Source organism: Triticum urartu, chromosome 1, assembly GCF_003073215.2.
Source record: "Triticum urartu cultivar G1812 chromosome 1, Tu2.1, whole genome shotgun sequence".
Lineage (NCBI taxonomy): Eukaryota > Viridiplantae > Streptophyta > Magnoliopsida > Poales > Poaceae > Triticum > Triticum urartu.
The window spans coordinates 365076121-365087326 of record NC_053022.1 but is presented as its reverse complement, the minus strand read 5'-3'; the positions used below and the strand labels follow the sequence as shown (position 1 = coordinate 365087326).

At 47.9% G+C, this 11206-nt stretch overlaps 2 protein-coding genes across 2 annotated transcripts; one reads left to right on the top strand and one right to left on the bottom strand.

Annotated features, from left to right (window-relative positions):
- Positions 1–351: 351 nt before the first annotated feature.
- LOC125533711 lies at positions 352–1877 on the bottom strand. Its single transcript, XM_048697080.1, has one exon. It carries the CDS (start codon positions 1812–1814, stop codon positions 594–596), a length of 1221 nt encoding a protein of 406 aa, XP_048553037.1. The 5' UTR covers positions 1815–1877; the 3' UTR covers positions 352–593.
- A 1574-nt stretch (positions 1878–3451) lies between these two features.
- On the top strand, positions 3452–5667 carry LOC125532867. Its single transcript, XM_048696749.1, has 3 exons — positions 3452–4432; positions 4531–4730; positions 5370–5667. Exons 1-2 carry the CDS (start codon positions 3452–3454, stop codon positions 4657–4659), a joined length of 1110 nt encoding a protein of 369 aa, XP_048552706.1. The 3' UTR covers positions 4660–4730; positions 5370–5667.
- The last annotated feature ends 5539 nt before the right edge of the window (positions 5668–11206 follow it).

Sequence of the window (11206 nt, the reverse complement as noted above, 5' to 3'; positions counted from 1 at the left end):
CTGACACAACAAATATATATTTCATGTGGTTCAGTGTTTCCTCTCCCTTTTTTTAAGTGAGCTCATTCTACTCCACAAATCATAAAAAGTTATTACAATTTAGCCGAGCTAATAAACTCTGGAAAACAGAAGTGGCAATGGTTCTCCAGAGTTAAATGAAGTGACCTTAGCAAAGATTAAAACATATTCCCTTCACTAGAAGAGAGGCACTTCAAAACATGATAAAAGAACAAGAGCCGTCATTTCGTAACAAAAGATCAAATCAAGTTCTTGCAAGTATCAAGATCCGCAGAGTTTAAGCTTTCAAGTATGCCAATTTGGTCACTGATTTAGTTCTTGCCAATTTCCAACTGTTATATATCTTGTGAAAATATCTCCATCATAGCTTGGTACAGAGTACAGGTTACACATACTGCAATAGACGAGCAGCCGCACTGTCTAGTACTGCTCACTAAACAAAAGAAATATTAAAAGAGACTCTGTTACGAGTTCATCACCAGCCGAACAAACTATTGATATTTGGAGTATCAAAATTGCTACAGTAACCGAAAGCACGGAAGGTACTCCAGAAGTATTGGAAAAGACTATAGGCCTTATCCTTGTACATTCATGTTATTGCCTGCAGTAAAAAAACTTGTGAATGGGTGGATGGTTGATGTAGTACATTCGGCGAAAGGATTGCTTTCAAAAATCTTCTTAAACTGCAAGGACTCAAGATGGACCATGAAGACGCCTCCACTTGTTGACACAAATATCACATTCTCATCTCCAGCGACACCCAACACCGTTTGCAGATTTGTCCACTCGCCTGGTCTCAGCGGAAGAAGCTTGTTCAACTCAATTGCTTGTGCCGGCATCCATCCAGCAACTCCATCAAAATCAGTCGTCCTCACCCATAGTTGAGCTACGAAGTCGTCTGACACAACGATGAAGCCAAGCCCGCCACCCAGCGTACTCAGATAGAGGCCATGATGACTAGAATGGGCATCCGGTGGCACCTCTACAACAGCTAGGCTCCGAGTATCCAAATCAAGCTTAAGGATGCCAGTCTGAGTACCAAAAATAAACCAGTGCAGGGAATTGCCAACCAGGATGCTTCGACTTCCAACACAAGACATAGTGTGATACGGAACATCGGTTGATATGAGATCGCCCCATGAGTTGGTCTCCGATGAGTAGACGCAGGCTCGCGCGGCCAGCTTGTCGGCGCACACCAAGACGACATTGAAGGGGCTCGAGTGGCAGCTGCCGTGTACGTGGTCCTTGTCGCCGGCAACACAGAGCACATCCGCTTGCACATGTGACTTGCTCCAGTCGTGATCCAACTGCGGCGGACTGCCTATGAAGCGGCGGTCGCCTGTGACGGGATCCCACACCAGGACGTGGCGGCAGCCCTTGCCGAGGTGGTCCCCTCTGGTGAAGAGCACGCGACCGTGGCGGCAGCGGCGGAAGGACCAGATGCCGTCGTTTCCCTCGACGCCGCCGCCTTCGATGCCGTCGAACCGCACGGACAAGCGCTCGGGCGGGATGAGGTCCGGGCGATCCAGGACCGACCTGAAGGAGAGGTCTCCGCGGTAGAAGTCCAGGAACACGCCGATGATGGGGGGCTCCCGGTGGTGGGCGCAGAAGCGGCGGAGGAATTGGGGATCGGCGATGAGGTGGCGCCACTGCTTGCAGACGAGGGAGGCGCGGGGGAGAGAGGATGGCTGCGGAGGGAGACGGATGAGTACCTCGGGGAGGAGGTTTTCATCGTCCGTCGGGGTCGTCTTCGCCGGCGGCGGCAACGCGGAGCGGCGGCGGCAGATAGGGTTCATCTCGTCTCTCCCGTCGATGCGGCGCGATCGATTGTTTCCTCTCTGTTTATGAGGAATATGCGGTCCTTGTGTCCTGGGTATTTATTATTTTCTTTGTGTATACGGGCTGAGCCATCCGACTTCGAACACAATCGGAACTACGTGCAGTGCGGAACGTGTACGTACACGAACATGTTTCTAATCGGAAACAAACTGTCTTTACCGACTTTGTCCCGTCTTACAAACATTATTTTTTATTTTTTTGCAGGTGATACATAAATTATTTTCAACTAGCATAAATGCCAGTGTGTCGGCGGCTTGTTCCGGCGAAGTGGTATCGAAATTACTCGAAAAAGAAAGTGGTATCGAAATTTTGATGTAATTGTTTGAGCTGGTTAATACTTTCGATGAACTTTTATAGTGGATCTGATCATCTTTTTAAAAAAGATGAATCCACAAGGAAAAATAGCTTGATATATTGTCTCTTCAATTTTTGTTAGTTAGATCCAAAGTTAAGACCCTAATATCTACCAACGTCAGATTTGATGTGGCAAATCAAATATTTTTCTTTAAACAATTTCCAATCTAATCATCGTGTCATGGTAGTACAAAGAACATAGAAATAACAAAAACTACATTCATGTCTGAACACCATCTAGCGACAAATTAGAAACACTAGAGTAAGCTGAAGGCGTGTTGCCGTCATTGATCCTCCCTCATCGAAGCCAGATCAAACTTATTATAGTAGACAATCGAGAAGTCGCCGTGCTAAAGCCTTGCAAAGAACAACGCATCATAACGACAACCATCGCCGATGAAAAAGAAATATAGATTGAAAGGATTCAATTTATAGATCCACAAATGAAGACGAACAGAGGCGAAATCCAAACAAACCTATTGAAGACTAGTCCCGGTCGAATCCTGCAAAATCCGCCAGAGACATGCCTCCACGCGCTCTCCGACGACACTAGACGCAGCACCGGCTGAACTGGGAGAACCTTATTAGATCCCTCCCACCGGCAAGGGTTGGGCCCACCATGCCTTCAAGGCCCTAGAACCATCGAAGACGAATCAGATCGATGACAGCGTCGATGTGAGAAAGAGAAACCCTAATTTTTTTTTTGAGAGAGGAGGTGACGGCTAGGTTTGGTGGCGACTAAATGAACATTTTCAGGCAAATTATGTTTGTCGAGAGTGACAAGTTTAATTGATGAATATGACAAAATCTATAATTCTTTGCCAAAAGAATGTGCTAGTCAACATAAATTTGCCATCTTCGCGTCAACATAAAATTTTCATGAAAAACAATACTCGTTTGAACTACAGTTTTGCTAAAGCACATCTAGATGTGCCATAAGCATTGCACATATAAGTCCTATATCATTGATCTTATGTTGAGATTGATATAGATATTTTTTTTCTTTTTTCCTTTTCTTCTTCATGCTTAATTCACTCACTTAGATATGCAATAAGCCCTTTAAACTATCTCCGACGATACAGGAACAGAAGAACATCGTAAATCTGTGCAATACATCGCGCTGGAAAATTAGGAGTCCTCGCAACCGAATTGTCCCTCCGACTCCTCTTCCGTCGATAGTATCCTCGCTTTTTTCTCTCACAGAAGTTTCGATCCCCCCAAACGCCCTCCGCCGTCAGCGATGCAGCCCGATCTCGCGGCGGCGAATCGCCGTGTGATGGAGGATTTGACGAAGAAATATGGAGTGACCCCCGAAACCATGGACTATGTGACCCTTGGCCCGGTGTGCGTCGAGCCCCGCCGCATCGTGAAGGTGCCCCGTCCTCCGATCCCTGCCGCCGGCGCGGAGGGGCCGCCGAGGCGTCACCCCCGGGCGGAGCCGAGCCCGCTCGAGGCAGTGCTGCTGGACACCGTTCACCGGCACCACCTGCAGGCGCTCGCCATGATGGACCGCGAGATCGTCGGCCGCCACGCGCGCGGCATGCTGCTCGCGGGCTACGCCTACGGCCTCCACGACCCCGTCTGCAACATCCTCGCCAACTGTCTCTGGCACGATACAGTCTTCCCCGCTTCCTCCAGCCAGGAGGTTCTTCAGCCCATGATGCTGAGCTGCAAGGCCATATTCCGCCTGGCTCGCCGCTCCCTCGACGCCCTCGTCGCCTTCATGAGGGCGTACGCGCCCACCCTGTCTGCTGAAGAGGCCGTGTCCTACCTGAGCAGAAGCCATGTCAACCTTCACCATGCCGCCGTGCTTGTTGACAGAGAAGGTGTTTCCCACGCAAACCGCATGGACGACGCCTTCAGGGCTGCCATTCTGGCAGCGCATCTCCCTAGTGACGCAGCTCGCGAGGCTCAATTTTTTTTCATTGCCAACTGTGCTCCTACTGACGCTTTTCTTGCAAAGCATGGAATTCATGGTCACCCATTAGCTTTTGGATTAACTGACCTGAGGCCGCAAAGCAATTCATCGCTTATAGTGCTTGAATTCGTCAAGCTGGTTGTTTCCAGTTTAGCTCTCACACAGCCGCCACCAAGCTCGCCGAGCCTAAGCCAAGGAGCATATAGAGCGTTAAGGATCAAGATGCATGCCTTCAAGAGGGATCAGGAGTTTTGCCTTGGTATAGTAAACATGGCGCTCAAGAAACTCGCGTTCCAGTTTGGGGTAATATTGCTGATTCCCGTTTGCCTAACGGCTGATTTATATTTTGGTTTTCCTTCAATCTGCTGCATCTCTGACATGGGTTAATTTTCATTATTCAGGAACTTTATCAGATTCATCTACTATGCGGCAAAAGTTTGGTTACTTTGGTTCCTGATAGCTATTATCATGTCAACTTCTTGGCATCACGCGAGAGCGAGCCTAATCAGCCTAAGCTGTTTTTTTGCTGAGGTTCGTGCTTCACTTCAAGATGTGGATGATGTGACCTTGTGCTGTCCTGTGACATTATCAGGAAGAGCTGGTATGCCAAGTTTTCCTTGTTTTTCATTAGTTCATACATATGACTGAATTCTCATATTACACTTGCCTGGGTTTTTAGACATGATATTATTATCTGAAATTAACATTTGCAACTAACGTCTAGTTTTTGTGCGGATCCTCTTTATTTAGTATCTCATCTTACTGAATGAATTTCTGATACTAAAAGAGAGTAGGGCGGAAACATGAATTAAACGTGCAAAGCACTTAACTTTGGGTTACACACTTGCACTGAAATTAATTTTGGGTTAAACAGGGAGTTTTTTAGTTCGGTTTATATGATAGCCCCGAGTAGCAACTGAACTTTCACATTAGACCAGACTAAGAGTTTCTAAAGTTGAGTATTTGCAACAGATTTACTCATTTAGCATGAATGGTGTTTTGTTTAGATCAACCATTTAATTGTGTGGCAAGCGCATTTTGCTGAAATATCTAATTCTGTATAGAAATTGTTTATTTCAGCTTTATTCCAATTGGATTTGAGATACCAAGGATTTTTTGTATTATATGCTCCATTCAATACGAAATATGAATATTATGATACAACTTTTGTTGCTCAATGCATTCTTGCCTTGCATCCAAGCTAATTACTGTTTCCTTTTGATGTCTGCTTGGTAATTAGGTGGATGCTCTGCTTGTGAGTATATGGGAATGAAACTCATCCATCCTGTAGATGAGAAGTTCAATGGACAATGTGACTTCACTAAGGGTAAAGACCCACACATTGTTGAACTTTTCAGGAAAGACCCTACCTCAGAGTTTGATGTTCCACTGATTGATGATTACATTTTCTTTGAGCTTGATCACCACCCTGAGGTTACAACCTTCCTGGAGACCTCTTATTCCTATATGAGTGATGATCAAGTGGACCTGAGTCTTTTGTGGTTTGAAAATTACATGCACTAACTTAGGCATTTTAATTGGTGGAAAGCAGATGTAATCATAGAAACTAGAAATTTTGGGGATACAAGAATGCATACATCTTGAATACACTAACAACAATCAAAGATACATCACTATGGGTGTCCGAGATCACTCGATGAGGAACACTCGTCGATTGGGGTGAAGACAACTTTGAAGGTCCAACTACAAACTAGTTCACAATTAAACAACACAACAATAACTATGATATGCAATCTGGATATTGCGAATACAAATAAAGTATAGATGATGGTTGTAGTTTTGTTAGTGGTCTTGGCTTAGTCGTTGGACAAGTACATGAAGTTGCAGCTATGGTGAGCTTTTAACTAAACAAACCCATGTCTAAACGATGCTCTAGGAGCACTATTTATGGAGGGGCGAAATGCAAATTCAGCTAGCCCAACTCTAGGTAGATTTACTTAGCGAAATGCTGTAAAAAACTGTCTATGCCCCAAAAGTTAACTAGCATAACATTTGTTGAAGGCTAGGGATGAAATAATTAAGTGTCAGCCTGTTTATTTGATCCATGTCTTCATGCATCATTATGGTTGCTTCAAAGTCTTGAAATCTTCATTTGAAGCTCCATCTCATTCATTGTGCGTTCATCTCAGTCCGTCTCAGTCTCCATGCTTGATCATGCTTCAACACTCCCTTCTTGTTCATGCTAGGCCCTTCATTTGCGAGAAGTATGAACATATGAAATTTTCACAACAACATGTTCTCATGAATATTCCCCAGAAATGAAATTATCTGATAAATTAATTATCATGTGGAAGCTCTAGTGAGGGATCCAGGTATGTGTGGATCTTGAAAATGAATAGTTGTGGAGGCCGTGGGTGTAACAATCACTGAGATGTCCTGACCGAAAACTCCTCCTAGCTAAGTAACCAATACAAATACGTTTGTATAATAATACACATCAAATTACAATCCCGCTATAGCATGGTGACACTCATTCCACTCCCTCCTCATCCTCTCCCCTCCTCTCGTCCGTCGAGTGCACCTTCTCCTCCATCATAGAATGGTTTATGCAGGTTTGGGATGGGACCACTCATTCGGGGGGGGGGGGGGGGGGGGGGGGACCAGATTCAACCATCGCCGCTAGTTTTCATCATAGTTGTCCTCTCCCCTCTGCCCTTAACCTCTCCTTGTCCCAGTCTCCGGAGTCTCGGGTACCGGCGAGTCTTGATCGAGGTAGAGACAAGAGACAAAAAATAGTTGCACAACAATGTATAATAAAGTTATCTTAAATAATGGACGATCCCTTCGTGTGCGTACATGAGGTTGTGAGGATATGCCTCAGCCCTTAGCCTGAGGGGATTACTCACACATAGTTATTGAATCACAAGCAATAGACATTGTATAAATAGTTACTAAAAGATGAATGATTAAAAGTCTTACAAAGCCGCTAATCGTGATGGATTTTTTTTTGCAAATAATTAAACTGATGAAGTGGAGGCTATGTTGGTGGAAATGGCTATGAAGATGGGATGTTGACGGTGACTGGATTAAGATGGTATTGGTGATGGTGAAAACTACATGGGAATTGTTACTCTCCTCCTTTTACCGGTGAGTCTCCTTCTCCTTTATATAGTGCAAACAGTCGAGAATAAGGTTACAGGGCGCCTCTGTTGCGAATTAGGCTCGGGTCCCTTCACAGAAGATGTCAGAGATGACATCATGGATGCGATGGCACCTGGTACGACTGGTGGTATGACCAATTTTGGTCGTACCGTACACTGTCTTATTTCCTGGGACCTCCCGTGAGCACCCAATTGTATGGAATAATCTTCACGTCGAGCATATCGCATATATGGCTTGATTTTTTTACCTAATAACTTTCATTTGTGCAAGGAACAAAATAAACAATGAGATTTACAATTGTTAGTAATTAGTGGGCAAATTGAAGCGATAATCTTAAAATATCTGAGAACGCCAGGTTTAAACTCGGGTAAGAATGACTGGAATATTCACTCATCAACCGTCTGCATTGAATGCGCACAGTCGATGTGACACTATAATCAACATTCCACATGATCGTGATCGTGTCTCGCGTAGTCCAACTGTCACTTTGACTAATTTTGACTAGACCAGACGATGCTTCTCGCAGTCGGTAGACCCATCAGGGAGTCAGGTTTGGATCATAACATAATTCAAAGATGACAACCGATGCACCGATTACACACACTCAAACACAGTCTGTCTCTGTGGAATGGGTGTTGTCCGTTGACTCCCTTGAGTTTCACACCACTCGGCAACGCTTGAGCTAAGGCCGGATTCGATATCCCCAGCGGCACAAGTTGGCCTCCATGCCGGAGCCAAATGCTTAAGTTTGCATACTCGGCTTCGAAACTGAAAGTCGAAAGCGTTCCTCTTCAGGACAAATAGATGGCAACAGTCGACTTGGATAAGTCCAAGCGTTCTTCGTGTTTCACTCAAAATTCTTGATACACCCTTCAGCGGTCCTCTAGCCAGACTCTGGCAAAAAATTTTGGGTATCACAGAGACTTTGCCATATAACATTTTCACATATTTTTTGCGAGTCCATCAAGGCCTCCGGTAGGTGACTTAGTAGCACGCACAACCAATTCATGGAACAAAACTTCCTCAAGCCAAGAGTTGATGTTGATGACGGGACCAGACCCGGGGCCTAATGACAGCAAGATCCCCTCAGAGTAGGCCCATACACAAGGAGTCGAACCAGCAACACTGTAAAAGCCCTAACTAAGTCCATTTGGGTGCATCCACTTTGATGGGGCGGTCCCAGAAGCCCATCTAGTTGATCCACATCTAGAAGCTTACACGACTGATCCTACATGTCCACACGACTAGACCTTCCGTGTGTCATTAAAGGTCGCATTACAAACAATCGATCAAGTTAACTTCATTGCAATTTATTAAAGAGAAAAATTTACTGTACGTCACTAAACTTGAACCGGTTGACAGATTGGTACCACTACTTCGAAATACCCTAACTACGGTTCATGTACTTGCGCACAGGGTTCACTTTAGTACATTTGTACGATTTTGTGTACGTATTTATTGACTTGGCCTAGTCAGCGCCTGCCACCTCGCTTTGACCGCCATCTGGTTGATCCTAGGATGAATACTAGTCGATCCAGGGGGAGTTTTGCAAAAACGTCGTGACCATTAAACCAGCCCCTAAACACGGCCTCCACGCTTGTGCCCGCGGAGGTCACGGCCTCCACGCTCGCCGTCGCGGGGGGCTCCGCCGACAACGGCACCATCTACTGCGTCGCGGCCGGCGCCGGCTCGTCGGTCTACAACGCCTCCGCCTCCTCCGTCGCGCCGCAGCTCGTCTTCTCGCAGGTCTCGGGCGGCGCGGGGTTCCTTTGCGGCGTTGGCGCGGTCCGAGGCGGTGGCGTCACTGCGCTCTTCTGCTGGCCGCCGGAGGCCCCGGGGCAGCTCAGGCGGGTGTACAGGGGACCGGCGCCGCTCTCGGACCTCACCGTCGGGGCCGACCACGTCGCGGCGTGCGACGGGCAGGCGCGCGGGATCCGATGGTGGAGGAGGGGGTCTGGGCAGTTCCCGGAGGTGGTCCCTGGCGCGTTCGGGTCCCTTGTCTCCGGCGACGGCTTCACCTGCGTGCTGGAGACCGGCTCGGTTGTCCGATGCTGGGGGCCGCTGGGTAGCGCCGTGCAGGCAGCCTTTGCCAACGTCTTTGTGTCGTCCCTCGCCGCGGGGGGCCCTGGGAGGCGGCGCTGGCATCGCCGCCGCGCTGGCCTCCGACGCCGAGCACGGCATCCGCGGTGACAGCGACGACTTGGGGCGCCGCAGGAAGTCGTTCGGCGCGAACACGTACCCGAAGCCCATGCCCAAGAGCTTCTTCAGCTACCTCTGGGACGCGCTCAAGGACGACCTTTTCATCGTGCTCGTCGGCTTCACCATCGAGGAGCACGGCTGGTACGACAGCGTTGGCATCTTCCTCGTGGTGTTCCTCGTCGCCGCCGTGTCCGCCGTCAGCAACCACGGCCAGGCCAAGCGCTTCGACGAGCTAGCTAGCTGAGTCCGACAATATCGCCGTCACCGTCGTCCGCGCCGCCCGGAGGCAGGAGGTCTCCAGATTCGATATCTTGGTCGGCGACGTGGTGATACTCAAGATCGGCCACTCGGTGCCGGCGGACGGGGTGTTCCTGGAGGGTCATGGCCGCCTGCAGGTGGACGAGTCGAGCATATAACTAACAACTTGCTTTCATGCAGCAGGGATGTCTACAAGACACCTTCAGTTCAGAGTGTAGGCAGTAACATTCCTAAGGCGTCCGTCCCATATGAGGTAATACCAATCTGTCTGAGTGTCATAGTATTGCACTGAAATAGAAGAGCGAGCCTTATGATGATATATAGATAATTAAATGTTTTAGCACTTTACTGACAAATTGACATTATGATATTGTGATGCGCAACTGCAAATCCCATTGGTAAAGGAATCTGCTGTTGAAGCAACCATACATGTGTTAATAATCTGCTATGCCAGCACAGCAAATAAACAAGTTGAAGCAATTGAGTTAAAGGCACTATATTGTGTAGGGCTCACAACGGCATACAACACAAACGTAATGTTAGAAACACTAATTGGCATACAAGGAACATGAGTTGATGAGTGGCATTGATGATCGGCGGTCTGGTTACAATGTTTTTGCTCAGAACACAAGACCCACTCTTCAACGAGAAAAGTTGTTACTGACTAAATAATTACCAACCTAATTTGCCGATGTACGCGGTCTCCATGAGTTGCGCCATGGGGTCGATGGCCTGGCCTAAGACTGCAGGCAGGGCTAGAAGAATGAGCTCGATGCCGATAGTCTCGGTGTTCTGGGAACGGGGGTCCCCAGACTTGCCTGCCTGCGGCCTGCGGCGTGGCTTAAAGGGGACCCAACACGGTCCATCTTCATCAACACAAACCCAACACCCTCGCGAGGGGCCAAGCCTCGCGAAGCGGACGACACGGAACTTTCTCAGACACGACCTCATCAGGCTGGCTCGCGAGGAGGCGGAGAGATCAAGGCGGAGTACCTCACGAGGTGCCCGTGACGCAGGCCATGACGACCAAGGGTGCAAGGCGGGCGCCAGCCCGCGCAGTGTCATTCTTTCCTCTTTAGTGCAAAGGGAGCAAGTGCAGGCGAGAGCATCAAACAAAGGCACCCGTTTCGGTGCAACGAGACCAAGACCAGTCCAACAGCAGGAAGGAAATCATTGTGGAGCCCAAGCCAGCGTCACCACCAGAGCCTTTGGCAGGCGAGGACCAACTTTAGTCAGGATAAGTGTACCAGATGTTCCCCTTCAAAATGGTCAATTGTTGGCGCCCTTCCCGCTCAATATTTGGGAAGAGGCCCAGGGCCTTTGCCTATAAATAGGACTAGCCACCCCTAGGGTAGAAGAGAAAAAGAGGAAGATCGGATCTCAATCGAGAAGAGAGAGAGAAGGGTGATTGAACTCCTCCTAGCAGTTCATCCCCCAAGCCAAGAACAGACCCTCGCGAGGCTGTTCTTCCTTGTATTGCTCATCATCATTAGCTCA

What these genes read in the sequence shown, in the direction of transcription:
- LOC125533711 (XM_048697080.1), bottom strand. Translation starts at nt 1,814, where the DNA reads ATGAACCCTATCTGCCGCCGCCGCTCCGCGTTGCCGCCGCCGGCGAAG.
- LOC125532867 (XM_048696749.1), top strand. Translation starts at nt 3,452, where the DNA reads ATGCAGCCCGATCTCGCGGCGGCGAATCGCCGTGTGATGGAGGATTTG. An exon ending in AACTCGCGTTCCAGTTTGGG is followed by an intron (nt 4,433 to 4,530) that starts GTAATATTGCTG and finishes TTCATTATTCAG; the next exon opens with GAACTTTATCAGATTCATCT.